Source organism: Xenopus laevis, chromosome 1L (genome assembly GCF_017654675.1).
Source record: "Xenopus laevis strain J_2021 chromosome 1L, Xenopus_laevis_v10.1, whole genome shotgun sequence".
NCBI lineage: Eukaryota > Metazoa > Chordata > Amphibia > Anura > Pipidae > Xenopus > Xenopus laevis.
In genome coordinates this window covers 152,022,000-152,048,066 of record NC_054371.1, presented here as the reverse complement: position 1 = coordinate 152,048,066, position 26,067 = coordinate 152,022,000, and the positions used below count along the sequence as shown (strand labels likewise).

The window sequence follows — 26,067 nt, the reverse complement described above, 5'->3', positions numbered from 1 at the left end:
CACACATTCAAACACTTGCAAAATCTTGCCGTATTCAACTGCGCAACATTGCTCGAATACGACCCTATCTCAGTTCAGAATCAACTAAAACACTGATTCAGTTTCTCATCATCTCCGGCCTTGATTACTGCAACTTACTCCTCACAGGTATTCCAACAAGTCACCTTTCACAACTCCAATCTGTTCTAAACGCGGCCGCTAAACTCATTCATCTAGCTCGCTGCTCAACATCAGCTGCTCCCATATGTATGTCCCTTCACTGGCTCCCAATCTCTTCTAGAATCAATTTCAAATTACTTACACTCACATTCAAGGGCCTTAATAATGAAACCCCTCCCTATATTTCATCTCTAATCTCCAAATACACTCCTTCGCGAAACCTACGCTCTGCTTCTGATCTTCGCCTCACTTCTCCTCTGGTCACTTCTCTCGGGCTTCTGCTTTTCTCTCGGGCTTCTGCTTTTCTCTGGAACTCTCTGCCACAAGCTGTCAGACTTTCTCCTTCCTTCCAAACTTTCAAGCGCTCCTTAAAGACCCACCTGTTTAAAGAGGCTTATTCGATGTACCTTAATTAATCATTGCTGTATCAAAAATGACAAAGTGTTTATACAATCCTAATGTCTCAATTGTACCCTAACCTTTTAGTTTGTAAACTCTAATCAAGGAAGGAAATCTGATACAGAAGCCCATGTTTACACAGTAGAAGGAAAGAAATACAGTGTTTGACAGAGGACTCAGAGCAGCATTACTTTGATGGATTACTGGTGTATTTATATAAACCTTTCGGATAAAGCTTTCTTAGTTTTAACATTTCCTTCTCCTTTAAGCACAAAAAAACTTGAATATTAATGTATGTAGAAACCAATGGGAGTTGTATTTTCCTTAATGTCAACTTATTTTTTAATTCAAGTTCTTGAAATTAATGAAAAATGTTGCAGACTTATTGAAAATGAATGGTAGAATTTCACAGTGTGAGTTGTTTTTAATTTTTTTTTCTTAAATTAGCACATATTTGAGATTTTAAATTTTTTTTAAATAAATCTGCTTATTATAATATGTTGCCATATTCTCTTTGTAGATTACTAGCAGTACCCCCATTCTACAGACAAAAAGGCAAGTGGGGAGAAAGAGATTGCTCTCACAGTTGCTGTCACTGTGAAGCCATCAGAGGTTCTTCAGTTGCTCTGTAAATTGACTGGAGCCTCCCTCACTGACAGTTCCAAAATATGTTCTGTTTACTGGGTCCATGATCCTGCAGGGAAAGGGCTGGAGTGGCTGGGAGGTATATGGCATGAAGCCACCACAAATGAGACCCAATCTTTGCAGAGACTTATCACAGTATCAAGAGATAAAAATAAAGGAAAAGTTAATTTGAAACTTACTGGAAGAAAACCAGAGGAAACTGCTGTATATTACTGTGCATACAAGATGCTTTATTTCTGGTAGCTAGCCTCTGACTGAGAGAGTCTCCCTCAAACAGAACCAGTTTTGCTTACTAAGCTTTACTTCTTGATTCTTAGGTTATTGTTATCTTGCCTTTGACAACGTACTTTACTTCTCAGAAAATGATTCTTTTACGTCCTCCATCGTTCATTTTTATTTCAATGTTACAACCCACTTAAGATTGTTTAAGTGTATAAATCAAAGCAAAAATGAAGCCATTATTGTATTTTCAATTTTCAAATGTAGTGACAATAGACAATTTCTTTTCTTTTTCTTTTCTCTTCCCCCCTCTCTTTTTTTATATGCCTGTATGTCACGTCTTTTCTTGCATCATTATAAAATGACAATATTCTGTTCAATAAAGTTTATGCTATGAAAACAGAAAAACAGTCTTTTAACTTTAAAATAATAGAATAATTAATCGCTATTTTTTTGAGCTCACTTAAGCTTTCCGTCCATAAAAACATTTTAGTCATTCCAGGGTGATAAGAGAAAAGTAAAAAAGAAGAGAGGGAAATATGGAGAATGATATATTGGCAATATCGTAGGCATTTTGAAGGAACTCATGTATGCAAAGATTTTGAGGTGGGGTGTAGACTTCTGTGAGGCTTTGAATGTATACATATAGATAGAATCTATAGATAGAATATCATATAAAGCAAGGCACTCACAGGACTTTGAAATGTGGTAAAAAGAGATAAAGTTTATTTATTAATACAACGTTTCGGTGTTCCTTGAGAATTTTGTCAAATATTTATAGATAACTGCAAGTATTAGAAAACATGGATGTTGCAAAAGGTGCAAATTGATGAAATATAATATAATAATAATAATAATAATATAATATATATATATAAATATAATAATAAATATATTAATAGAGGCTGTAATGACAATCTGTTTCATTATAAATTTATTTTATTAACTGTAGAATGAAAAAGTACTGAAGGTGCCCAAATGTTCTTGTACTAAGTATTATGAAGGGGAAGACAAAATACATGTTAAGAACATACATCTTAGAATGTGAAAGCAATAGGAAAACATTTCTACTAAAACATATTGTACAGTGGTTTCACAAAATGTCCAATGTCAATATATATCTCAATGTCCATGAAATGCTGTTTCCCCACCAGTAACCAATTATTAATTATCTTTGATCAGTGTAGCATAGTTACAGAAATGAAAATAAGAGATGACTGGTTGCTGTGGGTTAATGCATTAATGTAACTGTACATATAGTCTTGTATATTCTGCCATTAGACAGCAGAGGGCAACAAAACTCATCAATATATATTATTCAGTTGAAGTTCAAGATGCTTTATATTTGGCAGAATCTCCTATGCAAATACTAACTTTTTTTCAGCACTATAAAGAGGATTTGTATCCTTTGTAAGGCACTTTATCCAAACACATCTTCTGCTAACATGGAAAGCGTTTTTCTTTTAGTTTTCGTGGTGTTTGCCCCATTATGTAAGGAATTTCTAAAATATTTTAGCTGTTTAATATGAATGAAGAAAATGAAATATTTCATGTTAATCTCACTCTTATTTAAAGGTATCCACTCTCAGACATTACAAGAGTCTGGTCCTGGAACTGTGAAACCCTCAGAGTCACTCAGACTGACCTGCACAGTTTCTGGGTTTGAGCTAACTAGCTATAAGATGCACTGGATCAGGCAGCCTCTTGGGAAGGGACTGGAATGGATTGGAGCTGTATGGGCTGGTGGAAACACAGCTATTGCTGATTCACTTAAAAACAGAGTTACAATTACTAAAGACAATGGGAAGAAGCAGGTCTATCTCCAAATGACTGGGATGGAAGTTAAAGACACTGCCATGTATTACTGTGCAAGAAGCACAGTGACAGAAAAAATTAGGAAGTCAGACAATATCACAATGTAGGATTGTAGTGCACAGAAACAAGCAACAAAATGATTTTTTGTTCTGTTTTCATATGCATAGCTGTAAAAAAACAGCATATTTTTCAAGCTGTGTATTTTTTTAGGCAATTGCATACTTGTGTGTAAAAGTCCAAAGGAAAACAGCAGTGTCTTTAAAATGCAACATGAAAATACAGTGTTTATCAATCTGCATTTATTACAGAGCAACTTCTGCCAGAATTTACTTGCCACCTGAATTTTTTTCCATTACGTAAGGTAATAGTGAATGTAATTGTTAAAGGGGTGGTTCACCTTTAAGTTAACTTGTAGTAAGTTATAGAATGGCTAATTCTAAGCAACTTTTCAATTGTTTTTCATTATTTCTTTTTTATAGTTGTATAATTATTTGCCTCTTTGCAGCTTTCAAATGGGTGTCGCTGACCCCTTCTAAAAAGCAAATGCTCTGTAAGCCAACAAATATATTGTTATTGCTACTTTTTATTACTTGTCTTTCTATTCAGGCCTCTCCTATTCACATTCCAGTGTCTTATTTGAATCAGTGCATGGTTGTTAAGGTAATTTGTACCCTAGCTACCATATTGCTTGCAACGCAAATTGAAGAGCTGTTGAATAAAAAGCTAATTAACAACAAAAAACACAAATAATGAAAAATGAAAACAAATGGCAAATTGTCTCAGAATATCACTCTCTGCATCATACTAAAAATTAATTCAAAGGTGAACAACCCCTTTAATAAACATCACCAGTACAGGTCATTTTATGGGTCCTCATAGGGGGACTGTGCACCAACCCCAATGCTATAATTGTATTACCACCAAAAACAAAGAAAATTGGGAGTTAAAAATGCACACTATAAGTTCATATTTCCAAATTTCAGATATCATTTATTATGTTCAATTAAGTTGCTGAGACCAATATCATTAAATACAATCAATATACCCCACACAGTACAATAGAAAACCTAAAAGGAAGTCCCTATTTGACTTTAAAACCATACAGGAAATCACAAGAGTTAAGGAGTATCACACCATACTCCCCCGAGCCATTTTATCACCACGCGATCGGGTTATATTTAATCACAGTTTCTCCAAGGAAAAATACGTTTTTAGTTATCCACTTATAAAGTCTTTCATGTAAGGCACCTTACAGTCCATCCACATGTGTTGGAGTAAAAGTTATGTAATATGTCCAATTGTAGCATGCAACCAAACTTATAGTTGATTTTTTATATATATATATATATATATATATATATATATATATATATATATATATATATACACATATACATTAACTTGGTTCCAAAACTGCCCAGTGCTCAGCAATACAGTGATATATATCTTGCAAAGTACTTCCCACAGATGACTTAAACGTGGGTATTCCATCCTCCCAGCTATCCCCATACCATTATTAGGGATGTCGCGGACTGTTCGCCGGCGAACTTGTTCGCGCGAACATCGGCTGTTCGCGTCCGCCGCAAGTTCGCGAACGTCGCGCGACAGTCACCAATAGGCGTTCGCGTCAAAATCGTTCGACCATTCGACCATTCGATCGCTAAAATCGAAGGATTTTCGTTCGAATCGAACGATCGAAGCCATTGGATTGAATGAAATCATTCGATCGAATGGCTTCGATCGTTCGATTGGAACGAAAATCGTTCGATCGAACGATTAAAATCCTTCGATCGTTCGAATCGAACGATTTTCGGATGTTCGAAGTTCGCGAACTGTTCGCAATTTTTGCCGGTGTTCGCGAACGGCGTTCGCGAACACATTATCGGCGGTTCGCTACATCCCTAACCATTATAGGCAGTTTATTTGCGAATTCCACAATAACAGTCGCGCAAATACTTGCGCTTAGATGGTGGTCAGTGGTGGGTCAGATGCATTTTTCGATTCTCCTGGCATTTTTCCTGGCGGGCAGCTGACAGAGATGGTGGCGCTGCTACATACGTCTGCTTTTATCTGCTCTTTGCGTTCCTTGTGATGCCACACCTCACAAAAACTATGCGCATCTCACTCGTGCTTCTTCCAGTTTTGGTTTTAAAGTCAAAGCGGGACATTCCTTTTAGGTATTTATTAGTACTGTATGGTGTGTATACCGATTGTGTTTTATTTATACTATTTATTGATGTTGGTCTCAGCAATCTTGGGTCCTGATTAATGATGAGCAAATCTGTCTCGTTTTGCTATGCAAACAATTTATGAAACAGAAGTGTGCCATACTCTGCCTGCCCTATGCTTTCTTTGTGTGCCATACTCTGCCTTCTCTATGCTCCCTGTGTGTGCCATACTCTGCCTTCCCTATGCTGCCTGTGTGTGCCATACTCTGTCTGCCCTATGCTTCCTTTGTGTGTCATACTCTGCAGTGGTGTAACTACCGGGGGAGCAGGGGGTGCGATTGGGCCAGGGCCACGGATTGCGGGCATACGGAGGGGGCGGGGGGTTGGCTGGGCGGCCCGCCCACCCCCTCTAGTTACGTCACTGCTCTGCCCGTTGCTGCCTCAGTGTACCTCTCCCTCTTCTTTGACCCCTCTATCGTCGATCTGTCTGCCTGTCTCTCTGTCCCTCCCACACCCTGTCATTCTTCAGTCGCGCTCTGTCTGCCCCTCCCACCTACATCTCTCTCCAGCCTTGTGCCCTCATTCTCCAAACTGTTTCACTCCCTCTGTCCCTCTCCATTCATCTCAGGTGTTGCTCACCCCCTGCATCTTCCATCCTCCGTGTCTTCTTTCCCCTTATGCCACAACCTGCAGCAATACAACATGCTCAAGAGTCAATATAAGGGTAAGTGTGGCATTGGGTACAATAATATAAAGCAGAGGCAAAGAACTACTTACTTATTTACTTATTTACTTCTTACTTATTTATAATGAATAATGCACCCCCTACCAAAATTTATAAAGATATTGGAAGTCACCTGGAAGTCACCTCAGAGTTACGTGACCTGTATAAAAGCCTGCGGCCTCGTGCTTTTATATGGTCGCGTAACTCCTCAGTGACTTCTAATATCTATATAAATTCCAGTAGGGGTGCATTATCCACTATATATCCTTATAAATTGACATAGTAATACATGAGAGATACTCTGTATCGTATATATCTCAGCCTGCAGCCTTGTGCCTTTATATGGTCACAGAACTCCTCAGTGACTTCTAATATCCTTATCATTTATAGTAGGGGGTACATTATCCCTTATAATACATGAGTGATACTCAGAGTTCCCTGTATAACTCAGCCTGCAGCCTTGTGCCTTTATATGGTCACAGAACAACCCCTCAGTGACTTCTAATATCCTTATCATTTACAGTAGGGGGTACATTATCCCTTATAATACATGAGTGATACTCAGAGTTCCCAGTATAACTCAGCCTGTAGCCTTGTGCCTTTATATGGTCACAGAACAACCCCTCAGTGACTTCTAATATCCTTATCATTTACAGTAGGGGGTACATTATCTCTTATAATACATGAGTGATACTCAGAGTTCCCTGTATAACTCAGCCTGCAGCCTTGTGCCTTTATATGGTCACAGAACTCCACAGTGACTCCTAAAATCCTTATCATTTACAGTAGGGGACACATTATCCCGTATATCATTATAATACAATGAAACCTCAATTTTACATGTCCTTTTTACATGTAACTTTTAGTATGTTATATAATGGCAAATTCTAAGAAACTTTTCAATTGGTCTTCATTATTTATTTTTATTGTTTTTGAATTATTTTCCTTCCTCTTCTACATCTTTCCAGCTTTTAAATGGGGTTTATTGACCCCATCTAAAAACAAATACTACTTTTTAAAGACTCATTTGTGTATTTAGACCCTCTTCTATTCATATTTAAGTCTCTTATTCAAATCAGTGCATGGTTGCTAGGGGAATTTGGACCTTAGCAACCAGACTGCTGAAACTGCAAACTGGAGAGCTGCTGAATAAAAAGCTAAATAACTTAAAAACCAACAAATAAAATAAAATGAAAACCAATTGCAAATTGTTTCAGAATATCCCTCTCTACATCATACTGTTACTCATAGGTGAACAATTCCTTTAGGGGGGCCCAGTTGTAAATTTCTGTACCGGGGCCCTTAGGGGTCTAGTTACGCCACTGATAATCTGCCTTCTCTATGCTCCCTGTGTGTGCCATACTCTGCCTTCCCTATGCTGCCTGTGTGTGCCATACTCTGCCTGCCCTATGCTCCCTGTGTGTGACATACTCTGCCTTCCCTATGCTCCCTGTGTGTGCCATACTCTGCCTGTCTTATGTTCCTTGTGTGTACCCTACTCTTCCTGTCCTACTCTGCCTGTGTGTGTCATACTATGCCTGCCCTATGCTTCCTGTTTTTGGCATACTCTACCTGCCCTATGCTCCCTGTGTGAACCCAACTCTGCCTGTGTTTTCCATATTCTGCCTGTCCTATGCTTCCTGTGGGACATGAGCCTAGTGGGGGATTGTTCTGTGAGTTTGTTGCATTTGGAAATGTGTTGTTAGGGAGCCCTAAGGTGTTTAATTATGTGCTGGGGGTTTCTGTACCATCCACAAGGGAGGAGAGAGACATATGCATTTAAGGGTATGTCTTAATATGACTGGATGAACATTTTTCATATGATAGTGATGAGTGATGTCCTTGCAGTAAGCACCAACCATTTGTTATATGAATTTAACACACGGAGTGACCAGCGCTTCTATTATTGCCCCTTTGCCACATTGGGCAGAAAAATTCCAGTTCTCCATACCACACAAGTTGGACAGCACTATGCTAGAATGTTGTTTATAGGAACAGGTTTAATATGTTTGGTATTAAATTGCTAGTGTCAATAGCATTTTCATATTAATCTGTGTTAGAAATAAGATTTCTTACAAACTGGTCCAAAGAAACAAAAAATGTCTGTAACCACATTTATACAAACATTGAACAGGTTTCTAATATACCAATGTACCTTATATATATATTATAGACATATTAAATTATGTTTTAGGCTCTTCAACTTTCTGGCTACCCTTTTTGGAAACTGCCACATGCATAGATTGAAACCGAATGAAAGAATGTTTCATTTTTTTGCCAAGACATTTGTAAATCACTCCACATAAGATTAGCAGTAACAAGACTTATGCAGATAATAAACCTGTTATAGGCAGGTATGAACATTGATGTTGTACAGGGTGCCAGTTCATTAAATAAACAAAAGAATATAAAGCTAACAGTTTCATTACAAACAAATTGTGTTAACCGTGTTAATACAAAAGTGGGAAAGGCACATACATTTTCTTGCACTAAGTTCTATGAAGAGGAAAACAAAATGCATGTTGGGAACATGAATCTTAAAACATGTGAAAGCAATGTAAAAACAGTTCTACTGCCCACATACAGTGGTTTTACACACAGTACATTGCAAAGGCAATGACACACCGAGTCTGGTATATCTAAAAAGTCCAAACATAATGAAATGCTGTTTTCTCAATCTAAGAGGGACATTCCCAGCAATCAGTAATTATCTTTAATTAGCATAGTACAGGTACAATAATGAAAGCAAAGGATGACTGATTGCTGTGGGTTCCCTCATTCATACAACTGTACATTCTCTTCATTTATATATTCTCCCATTAGACAGAAGAGGGCAACAAACTCGTCAGTTAAAGTTTCAGGTGCTTTATAATCTGTGGTGGAATACCCTATGCAAATCTCAAAATATTTCAGCAATATAAATAGAGTTTGTATCCTTTGTGAGGTACTTTATCCAAGAACAACTTCTGCTGAAATGGAAAGCGTTTTTCTTTTCATTTTCATGGTGTTTGCCCCATTGTGTAAGGAATTTGCTGCATATATTTTAGCACCAAGTAACTGTTTGAAGTAAATGTGTCATATTAATTTCACTCTTATTTGCAGGTATCCTCTCTCAGACATTACAAGAGTCTGGTCCTGGAACTGTGAAACCCTCAGAGTCACTCAGACTGACCTGCACAGTTTCTGGGTTTGAGCTAACTAGCAATGCTGTGAGCTGGATCAGGCAGCCTCCTGGGAAGGGACTGGAATGGATTGGAGCTATAGGGTCTAGTGGGGGCACAGCTTTTGCTGATTCACTTAAAAACAGAGTTACAATTACTAAAGACAATGGGAAGAAGCAGGTCTACTTCCAAATGACTGGGATGGAAGTTAAAGACACTGCCATGTATTACTGTGCAAGAGACACAGTGACAGAAGAGAATGAGGAACTTGGACAATATGGAAATGAGGATAGCAGTGCATGAAAAACAAAGGAACACTAGAAGCAGTTTTGTTTTACTTGAGTATAAGCACCTATATTGTATTCAGTCCACTACACAGATGTCTGTCTGTCTGTATTTTCATTTTTATTGACTGTATGTCACCTGTTTCAGCTTTACTCTAACTCTATTACAGACTGACTGCCATCTAAAAAACTGGCCCGGGTGACATGGAGTGAAAGCAAATAAGATTTTCCAAATAGAGCCTGTTATTAAAGGAACAGTTACACCAAAAAATGAAAGTGTTTTAAAGTAATGAAAATATCAGGTAGTGTTTTTACAACCTCACTGTCCTCGCTGTGAAGAACAGGTTACTCTAGGAGTGACATACAGTATAGGGATAGAGTTATTTATCTACGCAGCCTGAACCTCCACCAAGGTGCACCACTGCACAGAAGTAGAGAAACAAGTGTACGGATCCAGGTATTAGCTATATTCCTCTGGGTCCCACTTAAGCCAGGTATGGAAAGCTAGGGGTGGCCTCCAAATAAGCTGTTCTCTTCTAACTGATTAGCCTGCGGATGTATACTGACCAGTATTTTATGCTGTGAGTATCTTTAACTACCACTCTGTATGTGCTATCCTGTATTTCTTTTTTAGAACTCCTTTGTGGAACTTATTCAGTAAATCTGTTTGTGGTTAAGAACTGCTGGCATCCATCATTATTTATATCTCAAGCCTGAAAGATATAGTTGCACTACCCAATATTCTCCATTATAGGTGAGGGCTCACACCAGGGAAAAGAGACTCTCATCTGGGGAAATTATCAGTAAAGAGCATGGTTTTGGGAGCCCCGGAAGCCCCATTTTACTATAGCCTTACATGTAAAACAATAAAGAGCACACGGTTATTCATCCATTTTCACTCTTTTAACTTACACTTCCTTTATTAAATGAGACTTCTTGGAAGTTAGGTTAAAGAACAGAAACACCTCGGGACACATAAAACCATAGGTATTGTTTATATTTTTCTTATTCATTACTATGTTAATGTTATAGCAGAGTACTTTTTTTATTGAAATTAACATCAAAACTGAATTACAGTTATCTATATACCCACCTGCTCCTTTGCCTACAGATGTTATATGTAAATTACCAGGCAAGTCCTTTTGAAATGTCGCTTATGGGACATGTCTGCCTCACTCTGAGAGAAGAAACCTAAAAGATCAGCATCTGAAGAGTGTGCTTCTCTCTATGAAAAATATGAAGAATCTCTTGTGGTTTATTGCAGTTTTGTCCACACTGCAATGTAAGTTTCATTTTAAAATCATATCAATTTTTCTGTAAAATGATCTGTTCCCTATAACATTTCCTTTATTATGTGTACTGTAGGTGTGACATGTCAGATCTCCCTGACACAGCCTGGTACTGTCACTGTGAAGCCATTAGAGGTTCTTCAGTTGACCTGTAAAGTGACCGGAGCCTCCCTCACTGACAGCTCTAAAGTACATGCAGTTCACTGGGTCCGTCAGCCTGTGGGGAAAGGGCTGGAGTTGCTGGGATTAATATGGCATGATGCTAAAACATACTATGCCCAGTCATTGAAGGGACGTATCACAGTATCAAGAGACACAAATAAAGGAGAAGTTTATTTAAAACTCACTGGAATGAAGCCAGAGGAAACTGCTGTATATTACTGTGCTAGAGAAGCACAGTGGGACATATATTATCAGAGCATGTTTAAAAACATGTCCTCTTGATATCTGGGAAACTATGATCAATTTAACATTTTGCACATAAAAATATAAGAAAAGTAACCTAATTTTAAGGGTGTCTACTGGCCTTGTATCTCTATGTAAAACACTCTATGTAAAGACTGAAATCATCAGCCAAGGGCGTTTTAAAATACTATATCCCCCACAGCCACTTACTCTTCAGGATACCCAGCCAGTTTGGATCACCAACAATGTTTGCAGTACTCTGCCTTTAATATTTTTTTTTAATTGGGCTTATTCAGGTTTAAAAAAAACAGTTTGCAATTGCAAAAAAGTGCCACAATCAGCTAATTGTTTTGCTCTTTGCATACTGCATTGTACTTGTAGAGAATAGACACTGGCCCCTAGAATAGGGCATAATGTAGCACTCTATCCAAGCAGGGCAAAATGCTACAAAAGTGTTTCCTCTCCCAATTCTCTTGGGCCCCTAACGTCCATGTTATTCAGTATCTCCTGACACTGCCAGGAGCACATCGCCAATGAGTTAAGAAACTCGCCTTAGGCAGCAGCGCCCCACTAGTTACCAGCAGCGGCAAAAATGCTGCTCCTGGTAACTTTAAGAGCCAAATTTCTGGTTTTTAAACTGGAAGTTGGCTCTTCTAGCACAGAGAGCGCAATTGCTTCCTGGACCCCCCCTGGACCTGTCCACCATCTTTGTGAACCCCCTGGGGGTGGGGGGATGAAGCAGCAGCAAGTTGCCTCGGGTGGTGGAGGGGCCGGGATTGCATCTGGACGATGCTGCTTGCACTGAGCACACTCGCACCTCCTAGCACTCTAGCACTTGCACCCTAGGAAAAAAACATTCTTACCCCTCATGTCTTTTTTGGTGAGGATACATTGATGATGTGCTTGTGTTATGGCAACAAGAAGACCTTAGGATTATTTGTGAATACTCTGACTACTAGAGATCTGTACATTAAATTGCAATTTACTGCAGATCCATATAAAGTGACTTCTATAGATATACAAGACATAGTTGGAATTAGGAAGTTCATGATGGACTTAAATGCATTGCATTTTGTTCCGGTGTCAGCATAGGCACTGGTCCTCAACACACCTCATCCACACATAGTGACATAGTGCACATGCACATTATGTCGCTTCCATCTGTGCATGGGCAATAGTTAACACTGCAGTCAACTAAGTACCCCCTACCCCCACAGCTCCCTATTGATGCCACCCTAGGAACAGTCCCTCAAGTGCCTATATGGTAAATAAACAGATTGAAAATGTATTATGCCACAATGACCATAACATACCATTGTATGCAGCATGATATAAAATAAATCACGATGGAGAGTGCTGGTCCTCTCTTCCATTATATATTAACCAATTGATGATGCACCTGTATATTGTGTTGGACAGATTCTGGACTCATATTATTGATATTATCTCTCTCTCTCTCTCTCTCTCTCTCTCTCTCTCTCTCTCTCTGTATCTATTTATCTATCTACCTATCTATCTACATATCTATCTTTCTATATATCCACAGAGACACTGATCAATGTACTAAAACATATCTATATATTAGGGGTACTGGGATATTTTGTGCATAAAATTTCAGAAATATGACTTGTACTTCAAACAAGACAGTGCATGCTGTTGCTATTTATTGCAATATATTCTTTCTACTTGTTAATCTACAATTTAAAATTGTCATCATAAATTTCTGTTTGCCTGCTACAGTATCAATGCGAACAGTGTCTAAAAAATGAAACTTTAAACTTCAAAATTAGAATCACTGTCAGAAATAAAAATAAGTGAAGTTGGCAGTGGCTGTGTACTGAGCAAGGCACATATGTCATATATCATGGGCTGTGTATACAGTATTTGCCTGCTTCCTTTGTTTAACTGTAATGTATGTAAATTATATTGGAAATTCCTCTTGAAATACTACCATTAGGAAAAGTCACCTCTCTGTTGCAGCAAAAGAAAATCAGATATGATAAACATGAAGAATCTCTTGTACTTAATATCTGTATTGTCTTTATTGCAATGTGAGTAATATTTTAAATTATACTGATTGTGTGATCATTTTCCAACTCAAAATTAAAGGGGTTAAGTAAGTTAGAGTCCTGCGCGAGTCCGCAACCCTGACCCGCAACCCGCATTCTTACCCGCTTGGACCCGCTACCCGACCCGCAAGTACCTTATCCCCAACCCGGACCCACGACCCGCTGACCATCAAGAATCAGGAAGTGCTGTCGTTATAAACCGGAAGTAACATCATCGGAAGTAGGCGTGATCAGAAAAAAAGGAGTAATACAGGAAGTGCTATCAATGTAAACCGGAAGTGACATCATCGGAAATAGGCGTGATCAGAAAAAAGGAGTAAAAATCGATATTGAGAAGACCCGCGGCCCGACCGGTGACCCGCAGAACCCGCCAACCCAAGTCTAAACCTAAACCTGGAACTTTTATCTGCAACCTGCAGGGCACTGCAGGTTTTTGCGGGTACCCAACCCACTGCAGGACTCTAAAGTGAGTGGGTCAAGATTTAGCTATTTATCAGGGCAGAGAGCAAACTGGGGTGGGGTTGCAGGAAGATGTCATTGCTGTCATGGGTGCTGTTATTTCAGATTTGACTGGCAGTTCTCAGTTGGTAGCTTAGGTGCTAGTTGCGTGCTACAGCAGTCCACTTGAACAGAACTTGTGTTATTGTTTAGTCCCCGTGTCTTATCAGTCAGTCAGCAGCTTTAACAAGCGTGACCTCTTAGTTGTTTGCACACTTTGATGCCCACACCAGGGCAGGAACTAGGGATAGGCAGAAGAGGCAAAGGCCTGGGGTGTAATGGTTAAGGGGCGCTGGGCACTCCCCTAATGAGTTGCACGCTCAGGAATCGGAGGCGATATGCACAGTCGTGGCCCAGGGCGCTCATAGAATTTAGCTTGGCTCTGGCACATGCTTATGTCATTCATGTACATCTGCTATTCAATTCAGTGAAGCAAGCAGAAAGTAACTTCCAGTTCAAACCAAAAGTGAAGCAAAGACAATAAGAGAGCTCATGTACACAGTGGCGTAACTAGATGTTACTGGGCCCCACAGCAAAATAATTTTAGGGCTCCCAAAATATCCAGTGGTTGCCCTGTATTAACAATATTTATTAAAATTCCTAATTAATTAGAGCCTTATGGGGCCCCCTATGCCTCTTGGGCCCCCCTGCAGCCGCAGGGTCTGCTTCCTCTGTAGTTACGCCCCTGCATGTACATCTATATACAGTGGAGTCATTAGTAAACTTTGTGCAGTGCATATTTATTCACAAATGGTTGTTTTGTGCATTATTTCCCCAAACGCATCTTTTTTTCCTCCTAAAAGCACCTTTATCCCAAATTGTGAAAAGATATTCAGCAGTAAAAAAAAGTGTTTGCATGAGGCTGGCCTCTGTGCAGATGACAGATAGTTAAATGTCATGTTACTCTCTGTTGTACCTGCTCCTGTGCCATCAGGTAAACTAAAGGTTCCTTTGGAGTGTTAATATGTTGTCTTTCCCAGTGAGACAAATCACTAACTTTCTGGCTTGGGCCAATTTGATTCTCCATTAATATCAAACCTGTCTGGAGAACTTTCATCTTGAGCTCTATGGGCAGTGCAAAAAAAATTTAGGGAATTAATAAGACATGGAAGCCACATGCCAATATTTTAACACTACAGACAGGGCCATATTTATATATGTATTTAAAACATATGTTTGTTTTTCTTTTTCCATAGGAAATGTAGTGACGGAGTTGAGGGGGTGAGGGGTAGGGGTGCCAAGGTAACACGCAAAGTGAGGCTAATGTCACTTCCGCTGAATACATCGCATGACATCATGGCGCATGGTGCATGATGTCAGCATGCACTGCGTAAGGGCGTGTTTAGGTCCAATGCCTAGGGCAGCATTGGACCTAAATATAGCCCTGACTACAGATATTACTATATTTCAATTTTTCAAAAGAATAGTAAATTAACCAAGTGCAAGCTGATTCTAGTGTTGATAGTGAAGCTTCAGTTTCAGTACCCCAAGCTCTAGATAGTTATCATAAGCCAATAAAGTATCACTAGGATTTTCCTATCTCACTTCCACAACATTTGTAGCTAAAACTGTTTCATATGCAAGATAACTCTATTTAGAATAGTGAATGTTTAAGTGGTTAATACTGTATGAACAATTCTAACAACTTTTCAAATCGTTACTTAATTTTTCAGGATTCATTGAGGTCTGGCATGGTGCAGAGAGACTGGCGAATTGCTAATGTGGTGCCTCTATTAAAAAAGGGATCTCATTCTCATCCTCAAAACTATAGACCAGTTAGTCTGACATCAGTGGAAGGAAAACTTTTCGAAGGGTTAATAAAGGATAAGATACTGGACTTCATAGCAAATCATAATACAATGAGTTTGTGCTAGCATGGATTTATGCATAATACATATTGCCAGACTAACTTAATTTATTTTTATGAGGAGGTGAGCAAGGACCCTGATTATAGGATGGCAGAGGGTATGATCTACTTAGACTAATGCTAAAGCATTTTTATTACAGTGCCACACAGAAGGTTACTGGTTAAATTACGGAATGTTGGCTTTGAACATAATATTCTTACCTGGATAGAGAACTGGCTAAAAGATAGACTACAAAGAGTGGTGTTAATGGAACATTTTCTAATTGGACCAGTGTGGTTAGTGGAGTAATTCAGGGCTCTGTACTTGGTCCTTTGCTTTTCAACTTGTTTATTAATGACCTGGAGGTGGGCATTGAAAGTACTGTTTCTATTTTTGCAGATGATACTAAATTGTGCAGAACTATAGGTTCCATGCAGGATGCTGCCACTTTGCAGAGTGATTTGACTAAGTTGGGAAACTGGGCAGCAAACTGGAAAATGAGGTTCAAAGTTGATAAATGCAAGGTAATGCAAAAATAATATAAATGCAAGTTATACACTAAATGGCAGTGTATTTGGGAGTTTCTTTAAGGATCTAGGGGTTTTGGAGACAACAAGTTGAGGGCAGTGAGGTTGTGGAATGCACTGCCGGTGAAGTTGGGATGGCTGATTATTTTAATACTCTCAAGAGCTTGGATGATTTCTTGGACAGGCATAATATCAAATGCTATTGTGATACTAAGCTCTATAGTTTGTATAGTTATGAGTATATATAGTTTATGTGAGAGTAGGGAGGGGTGTGTGTATGGATGCTGGGTTTTCATTTGGAGGGGTTGAATTTAATGAACTTTGTCTTTTTTCAACCCAATTTAACTATGTAACTACATTAAGCATTTCAAAACCATTCTTTAGTGTGAATGATTAAAATATGAACTGTTTGTACTGCCAAATAGTTAAACTTTCTGTGCTTGTAGATCATCTACACGATGTGCTATGTAATATTTGCAGCAGACAAGATACACTAAAAAAAGCATCACTCTTCAGTCTATGGTGTTGTCAAATTTTTGCAATAAACCATTGAAAATTGCCATTTCAAGATACAGTCAGTGAATGAAGGTGCAGCTTTGATAAGTGCAACATCTGTGTACTAAGCAAAGGGAATGCTTAATATCTGCCGTGTATATTTGCCTGCTTCCTTTGCTTATTTTTAATGTATGTAAATTATCATGGAACTTCCTATTAAAATACAATGGGTAGAAAAACTCACCTCACAGTTGCAGCAGAAGAAACAGGCATCATAATAAAAAATGAAGAGTCTTTGTGTGAGTAATATGTTACATTATATTGAAGTGACCGGAGCCTCCCTCACTGACAGCTCCAAAATATGGTCTGTTCAGTAGGTCCGTGATCCCGCAGGGAAAGGGCTGGAGTGGCTGGGAGGGATATGGTATGACGCCACCCCACGCTTTGCCCAGTCTTTGCAGGGACGCATCACAGTATCAAGAGACACAAATAAAGGAGAAGTTTATTTAAAACTCACTGGAATGAAACCAGAGGAAACTGCTGTATATTACTGTGCTAGTTATCCACAGTAACATACTGTATATTATGAGAGCATGTACAGTATAAAAACATAACCTGATATCTAGGGCATTATAAAACATAAAACATGTTACAGACAAAAAAGAAAGCTTTTTGAAAATCCACTATTTTATTATGTACATAGAAGACAAAAGGTATTTTATGTAGATTTATTTCAGGGTGTCGGTTTCTATTACTGATGCTTACTGGGTGCACATAGTCTGTATGTACACATGTAAAACAATAGAGGGAGCCAGGTATCCAGCACAGGAACTATAAAGTGCCTCCGTATAATCACAGCTCATACACTAATCATAATGTTAAATGGCTTAAATGGTTTAATGCGGGCATGTGTATATTACTGCAAAAAATCAAAAAATCAAAGCATATCTGCTGGATCATAGGGTATGTGCTTTTAGTCTGTACATAAGGGTTATCAGACCTGTGGTCCACCATCTGTTAAATTCCCACAATCTATTATGGGCATGTTCTAATTAGTCAAATTTTCAAAGTTTAGGGGGCCCTTTTAAAATAGAACTATTAGTGAAAAACATGGAATAAATTAGCAGCAAAATAATTCAGACAATTTAACACACTGTCTTAACATTTTTATCATGTAATGCAATATTCTCCCAAAAACCTTGTATATGGTGAACACTGAACACGTTATTGTGTATATAATAAGGGGCAGATTTATCAAAGGTTGAGGTGAATTTTTGAGCTATTTTTTGTGTACTTCGATTAGGGAATAGTCCAAATTCGATTAAAATTTGGAAAAAATTCAAAAATTCAAATATCGAAATTTATCATGTACTGTCTCTTTAAAAATTCGACATCGAACATTCGCCATCTGAAACCTGCCGGATTGCTGTTTTAGCCTATGGGGGACCTCCTAGATCCAGTCAATTGGTGAAATTTGAGTAAATTAAGGGTTTTTTTTTTTTGAGAAAAACGCTATTCCTTCGATTCATACGATTCGATCGAAAACAGACCTATTCGACCAAAAAAAACTTCGACTTAATTTCGGTTGGTTTTTTTTAATTCGAATTTCGACGCTTTTTCAATTCAAATTTGACCCTTGATAAGTATGCCCCTAAGTGTGTATTATTAATACCATTATTATTATTATTATTACTATTATTATTATTAAAACATATGTATAAAGCACCAACATATTCCATTTTTTTTACATTGAACTGTTCTTTTAAGTGACAGAACAGGAGATATGTGTTTGTGCTGTGCTTAAGGGTGAAGTAGCATTTCAAAAAAATACATATAATGCAGTAATTATAGTGGGACTTTAAAATAAGAGGAAAATAGCCCAAGTGTTAAACTGAGAATGTCACAATTCTTTTTACACAGGTGTATGTGTTGTTCTCTCTGTTGGCTTACTTAGACTAATTACTTGGATCACCTTTCTTGATTGTTGTGCAGTAAGTAAGCCAATAACTCACTATGGGTAAGAAGTAGCAATATTCAAAATAAAGCTTTTTCTAAACTTGAAATTGTTTAATGTATAATGCACAAAAAGTTCAAATTTTAAAATTCTGCATCTATAGGGTGGCGAATCATGTAGAGATCAATGGGAGTTGCGTTTTCTAAATTCAAACTTACTTTTTAATTTGAGTTTTCGAGATTAAATAGAAATGTGTGTTCAAGTTGTTTTTTAACTTTTGTCAGCAATCATTTTTTCGTGGATAAACGCAAATTTCCAGTTTTTCAAATTAAAGAAAACTCAAATATGAGAACTTTAATAAATCTAAAGGCACCCTAGAGCTACCATCAGGTCAGGAGGTGATAGTAGCTTCAGGGTTGCACAACACTGTGCATCAATAATCACAGCAGTACTTAATTCAGAATGGAAGGCAGGAAGGGCTGATCAGTGCTGAGCACAACTCTTAGTAAGTGCACACAGTTGGATGCAAGTACATTTAATGAAAGTGGTTTCAGATGTAACTCACTGCGGAGAAAAGTGCAAGTTGTCCATTGCATCTGTGGATGTTATTTGCAAAGTGCAAAAAAAATAGCCAAAATCAGCCAATTGTTTTGCACTTTGCACACTGTGTTGTGATTGTGCAGAATAGCTACAGGCCCCTTATATAGAGCACTGCCTGCATCCAGAAAATATGGCAATCATCCATCGGGACTTTTTACTCGGCTTTTCCTAGAGCGACTTCTGATTTGCCGCTTGAATTTTCCCCATTGTCTTTAAAGAATTACACGAGGTCTAATGCAGCAAAAAATAATGGCGTCAAAAGTGGCATTCGTACAGAATAAGAAAAAAAATCTTGATCAGCTTTTAAGTTTGTCTGATCATGTTTATAAATATAAGAAAAGCATTTCCATCCACCACGGCCAGTGTTTACAGGTATCTGTAAACTCAGCAATTATTCTCAGTAGAGCTGAAGTCAAGAAATATATAATCTTATTTATCAAATTACAAATATTAAACTTCAATATTAGAAAAACAGGACAAAAGAAAATATTTCTGGTAAACTTTATAAAATAATGGAAGCAAAAGTTTAACGGGTGAACTTCCCCCTTAAGTGTTACTTGTTTTCCCATCCTCTACTGTAACATTTTTAAAAGAGAAGTAAATGTTAAAACACGTGTGGGGTTTTGTAATGAAAGGTGCTAAGTTTGCCCAGGGGCAACCAAACAGCAGGTAGCATTTACTGGTCGCCTGTTTAAATGCAAGCATCGTATTGTTTGCTAAGGAATACTGCTCCTGGGAAAACTTAGTGCCTTTTATTACATATGGGGGTTGGTAAGGCAAATGTGTTGTGCCTGGGCCTGCGTATTTTAATAAAATTGTATCAACATTTCTAAAAAGGATAGTAATTGGACTAAGAACAAGCTCATTCTTTGGAAAATTGTGTAGGACTTTGGTTCCAAGACAATAGCTCTTGGGAAGCCAACACAAATTTAAAATTAATTTATATGGCCTTTCTATGCTTTCAACTTAACATTTGTAGCTAAAGTTGTTCATTCAATAGGATGGTATCGGAACACTTGACCCTATTTAAAATGGTACTATGGTAACTGAACCATAAAAAAACAGCATGCGGGAAGGGCCTGGATTATTGAGGAAAGTAATGACCAGTAGTGGTGGGGGGAGCAGGGTTTCAGAGGGGGATGGTAATCAGCGGCAGCCAGGGTGGTGTGTTCTGGTTTTCTGGTGGCTACCCTAGTTTGACACTGAGACTACTTGCTATTAAATTAAAAACGTGCTATCCTTTTAACCTGCCCCCCATACAGAATAGAATTATTTTTATGAATGTGGATGCAATTGTGTTCGAAGAGCGCAGCTTGTGTGTGCTAAGCAATGCTCATGCTTAATATCTTACATGCTGTATATATTTGCCTGCAAGCTTTGCTTACATTTAATGCATGTAAATTATTTTGGAACTTCCTGTTAAAATACTATGAGTAGAACAATTCACCTCACTGTTGCAGCAGAGGAAAAATAGACCATGGAAAACATGAAGAATCTCCTGCACTTAATATCTGTGCTGTCTTTGTTGCAATGTGAGTAATCTTTTAAATCAAACTGAATGTGCAATAATTTGCAGACTCTAAAATTTTCCTTTATTATGTGTAGGTGGGACATGTCAGATCTCCCTGACACAGCCTGGTACTGTCACTGTGAAGCCATCAGAGGTTCTTCAGTTGACCTGTAAAGTGACCGGAGCCTCCCTCACTGACAGCTCGAAAATATGGGCAGTTCACTGGGTCCAGCATCCTGCGGGGAAAGGGCTGCAGTGGCTGGGAGGGATATGGCATAATGCTGTCACAGACTATGCCCAGTCTTTGCAGGGACGCATCACAGTATCAAGAGACACAAATAAAGGAGAAGTTTATTTAAAACTCACTGGAATGAAACCAGAGGAAACTGCTGTATATTACTGTACTGCTGAAGCACAGTGGGACAAATATTAAGAAAGCCTGTGTAAAAACATGTCTTGATATCTGGGGAACTATGGAAAAATTGCAATTTTTTATATAACATAGCATGTCGTCTTTTATTACTAATGCTAACCACTATGTCTGCAATGTCTGTGGGGCACATTTACTAAGCTCGAGTGAAGGATTCGAACTGAATAAACTTCAAAGTTTTTCTTTGGGTACTTCAACCATCGAAAAGGCTACTTCGACCTACGACTACGACTTTAAATCGAACGTTTCGAACCAAAAATCGTTCGACTATTCGACCATTCGATAGTCGAAGTACTGTCTCTTTAAAAAAAACTTTGACTACCTACTTTTGCACTTTAAACCTATCGAGCACCAATGTTAGCCTATGGGGACCTTCCCCATAAACTTTCTAAGCTTTTTTTGATTGAAGGAAAATCCTTTGATCAATGAATTAAAATACTTTGAATCGTTCGATTCGAATGATTTCCTCGTTTTTCCTTCGATCGTTCGATCAAAGTATTTGCGGTAAATCCTTCGACTTCGATAATCGAAGTCGAAGTATTTTACTGCGATGGTCGAATATCGAGGGTTATTTAAGCCTCGATATTCGACCCTTAGTAAATGGGCCTCCCCGTGTACTTAAGGAAAGACATTGTAGGGGACTGGTAAATTAATCTCCCAGTATTATTTGGCAGGCAGTCCCCTAGTGTTAAAGATGCCGGGGTCCTAAAATACAGTTAGGAGGGGGGACCTGTTTCCTTATCCTGCCGAAAGCTATGCCCCCTGCAGTTCAACCAGTGCCCAGTAGATGACAATGTGCTAAAGTATAAAGTCCTGGGCAGCCATGTGCTCAGGGTCCATTTTGTGCAAGCCCTGGTCTGAGCAGGTAGGCAGGGCTACAGTGGAACCTAGACAGGCCAGGTCTAGTCAGGATAGGCTACTCACCTTAAGAGGTCACTGTAGGAGTGACATACAGGCTATTTAGCTGAGCGGCTTTTGCCTCCTCCGAGGATTGTGAGTAGGATTAGGATCCTTGGTACTAATTGCCCAAAAGTACGGATTAAGTGTACAGACCTAGGGATGTAGAGATTCCCCTCAGGTTCCACTTAGGGAAAAGGCTTAATGTTGGGTGTACCTTCTTGCTGCTGTATATGTTCTCTTCCCTGAGGGGACTGACACTGACTAAAGGTGCTGTGAGTATATGCCTATACATTGTTGCTGTATGGTCCTGCTTGCTCTTCTTGTACATCCCTTTGGGGATTATATTGTTCTATAAATATATTCTCTGGTTAAATTATAAGAACCACTGAAGCCCAATTATTGTATGCTGTACCAAGTTACAGTTATACTACACCCTGCCTCCACACCGTTTGTGAGGGCTTACCCCCTGAACAATTAAGGTCTCATCCAGAGCACAGTATTGGGGATGAAGCTCATAGTAGAGAACTGTGCACTCAATTTACTATAGCGCTACAACATCAATAAGGGAAGCCGGGTAGTCATCATGGGAAGTAAAATGTGACTCCATATAAACGAAATGCAAAACATTCCCTTTTTAATGCAGGAGTGGCACAAAAACATAGCCATCACTTTTTTCACTCCTCTCCCCACTTCCCATGCAGTCTTCTGTGGCTCCTGATCTTTAAGTGTGTCTTTTTGGATAATACACTTCTTTTACTTTCAAGCTTGGATCTTGGGTTGGACATTTTCACTGAATTATCAGGACTCTTTGGGATTTTTTTTGAATAATAACACAAAAGACATAAAAGGCCAGCATCAATCATATTAATTTAGCTGCAGATGTATCTTATGAAAACGCCACTGAGGTCTATTGGGAAAGCAGGAAGTGTTAAATAAGGGCCGCTCCATGGGATACTAGGATTCCCGGTGCACACAAGCAAACCAAACAAACCATACATGTTAGGTCACATGAGCCAATTAACAGAAGAGTTGTGTCTTTTGCTTCAACACTTCTTCCTGTTACAGTTAGAGTTGCATTATATCTGGTCAGGTGATCTGACAGCACACAGAAAAAAAATTTTTTTTAAAAGATTCGTGAGTATACCAATGGAAAAAAAAAACACCAAGGGGCAGATTTATCAAGGGTCGAATTTCGAAGTAAAAAATACTTCGAAATTCGACCGTCAAATTAAAATACTTTGACTTTGAATATTGAAGTCGAAGGATTGTTCACCGAATTTGGCCATCAAACGATCAAAGTAAAACCGCCTGATTGAACAATTTTAGTGTACGATCGAACCATTTTACTTCGATGTGTAAAGACTTAGAAAAATGGTCTAGAAGGTCCCCATAGGCTAACATAGCACTTCAGCAGGTTTAATTTGGCAAACTATTGAAGTCAAAGTTTTTTTAAAGAGACAGTACTTCGATTATCGAATATTTGAATATTCAAATTATTTTACTTAGAATCGAATTTGAAGTAAATTCGAAGTCGTAGTATCCTATTCGATGGTTGAAGTATCCAAAAAATGACTTCGAATTTTTTTACTTAGAAAATTCCCTCAAATTCACTTGACCCTTCACTTGACTACTTAAACTTTAAAATCGCACAGCCTTTATTAAGAAATAACTTACTAAACTCTGCTTCAGTGGCGGAACTACCGGGGGAGCAGGGGGTGCGAGCGGGCCAGGGCCCGCACCCCCTCAGGCCCCCCCCGGCAGCCCGTGCGCCACTGACTAATGCGGCCAAATGCGGCCGTATGGAGGGCGCGGGGCCCGGCTGCGCGTCACGCACCAGGGCCCAACACCCTCTAGTGACGCTACTGCTCTGCTTTTACTCCTCTTCGGAAAAGACGATCCATCTCCCCTATTTGCCGGAGGCCCTGGCTTCCAGCAGCTAAAGGCAACCCTTGTCTGAACAGGAAATCAGCATTTTGATTTGCCTTTCCAGTTCTGAGTTGACCACCTCATCAGTCTGGGGCTGGTGTTCTTCATAAACTGCAACAACTGTATGATCCATTCCTAAAACAAACTGTATTCCCGCTTAGTAACTTTAGTGCCTCAATGTCCCATTAATAGGCTAAACAATCTTTCTTAATGACAGAATAAATCTTCTCTCTGGGAAACAGTTTTCTACTAAGGAAAAACGTTGGATGTCTTACTCAGTATAGGTCTATGTTCTACAGTTCCTGGGTGCATTTATTGACCACTGCCTGACCTTGACCTTGCCAATTTGCTTCATGAACTGACCCCTGCCTACATTGGATTCTGATTCTGTACTGCGTTTCTGATCTGTGTATAACCCTGGCCTGGGACCTTGACTATGCTTCTGCTTCCTGTATTGGTGCCGTACAGTCTGTTTGGTTTTGACCTGGCCTATCCCCGATCTCACTCCTTGTTCTCCGCTCCAGTTATACTTTATGGTTCCCACACTTGCCCAGAGCTTTCCCATTGGTCCTTTTGCATTAAAGGACCAGTAACATCAAAAAGAATTTTAAAGAATTTGTTAGTAAACTACGAAAAAAAAACAGCAACACATATTAAATAACTTCAAAATCACAAAGTCTCTATTAAGAAATAACTTACCGAAACTCTACTTCCTCTTCAGAAAAGGCAACAGGGCGATGATCCATCGTGTTGCACTCTCCTCCCTGGCTAATCAAGTGCCGCGTGATGGCTCGCCCAATTGCCTTTTCTGAAGAAGAGCGCAAGCAAAGTTTCGGTAATTTATTTTTTAATAAGTTTAATATGTGTCGGTGTTTTTTTTTCGTAGTATACTAACAAATTTTTTTTAAAAAAACTTTTGATGTTACTGATCCATTAAGTCCTGGGGGCATCTGAGTAGCGGAGGGCTCCTTCTAAAGCCAAAGGTGGCTGCTATAGTCAGAAGTGTGAGCCATGACTGGGACCTTGGGGTTTACTCTGGGTTTTGGGATACCATACATTACACCTGCTTTGAAAAGTAGACTGACTTTTTCTCGGGACACCATTAAAAATTAGGTTTTTCTGGAAATCAGCAGCCTAATAGCTACATACACAGCCACTTATTATTGTACTTTGTACAGTACTTGTACAAACAGTGATTTTTTTCAATGCAATAAAAGTACAAGCAAGAAGTACAAAAAAGAGAAATATATATAATTATACAGTTTCAAAAATCAAAGGGCTCATGTACATCCGCAAGTGCAGTTGCAGTTCCCGCAATATCCCCGCAGTCAGTTGAATGTAAAACTACTTTCATTAAAGGTCCTTCTGTCAATATAAGCTCCTTGCAGATAGAGTTCCACTTGGCAATGCTCAGCCTTCCCTTCCAAATTGAGCATAGCTGCCCCTATTGACGTAAGGGATTTTCCTGACTTGCAACAAAAGAGTTAATTTTGGCAAATAGGGTGCAATTGTAGTAGGAGCAGTGCAATTACACCAACCAAAACTGCCCTCTTTTGACTAGAATGATGCTGGAATTCTGGGAAAAAACACATTCCAGGGAAACAACAATTGCTCTTGAAATTGCTCACTGCACTTGTAAGGAGGTGAACAAAATATGTGTGCAGAATTATAAGTGTAATGTGAGTACATGGCCACTAGATGGCAGGCAAGCGTAACAAAAGTACAAGTATAATTATTTCCCCTGCCACTAGAGGGAGTTGGTTTCTTCCTAGGGGTATAAAAGGGAGCCACACCCAGGGTTAAGTGTCTTGTGATGGGAAAGAACTGTCAAGAAAGTAGGTCCAGATAGAGAGGCCCGGTAAGAACAAAAGACAGACATTAGTGACAGGCTAAGGTAGTAAGATTTAAGTTGAGCAGGCACTAGGTGCGTGAGACAGGAAATATAGTAAGGGCCGCTCAATGCCCCAATGAGGAGGTTAGAGGGCATAGTGCCCCAGTGGATATCCCACGAGTTAGGAATTCTAGAAGTTAGAATAGGAGAAG

The 26,067-nt window shown here is 39.0% G+C and overlaps 1 protein-coding gene and 2 gene segments (V, D, J or C); all 3 read left to right on the top strand.

The window, feature by feature from the left end:
* LOC101027262 (uncharacterized) overlaps positions 1 to 26,067 on the top strand; it is an 834,796-nt gene that overhangs the window by 574,297 nt on the left and 234,432 nt on the right.
* LOC108714884 overlaps positions 1 to 26,067 on the top strand; it is a 540,168-nt gene that overhangs the window by 343,143 nt on the left and 170,958 nt on the right.
* On the top strand, positions 20,699 to 21,216 carry LOC108714892. The segment is given in 2 exon segments: positions 20,699 to 20,790; positions 20,864 to 21,216. Coding segments are annotated over 2 exon segments (393 nt in total).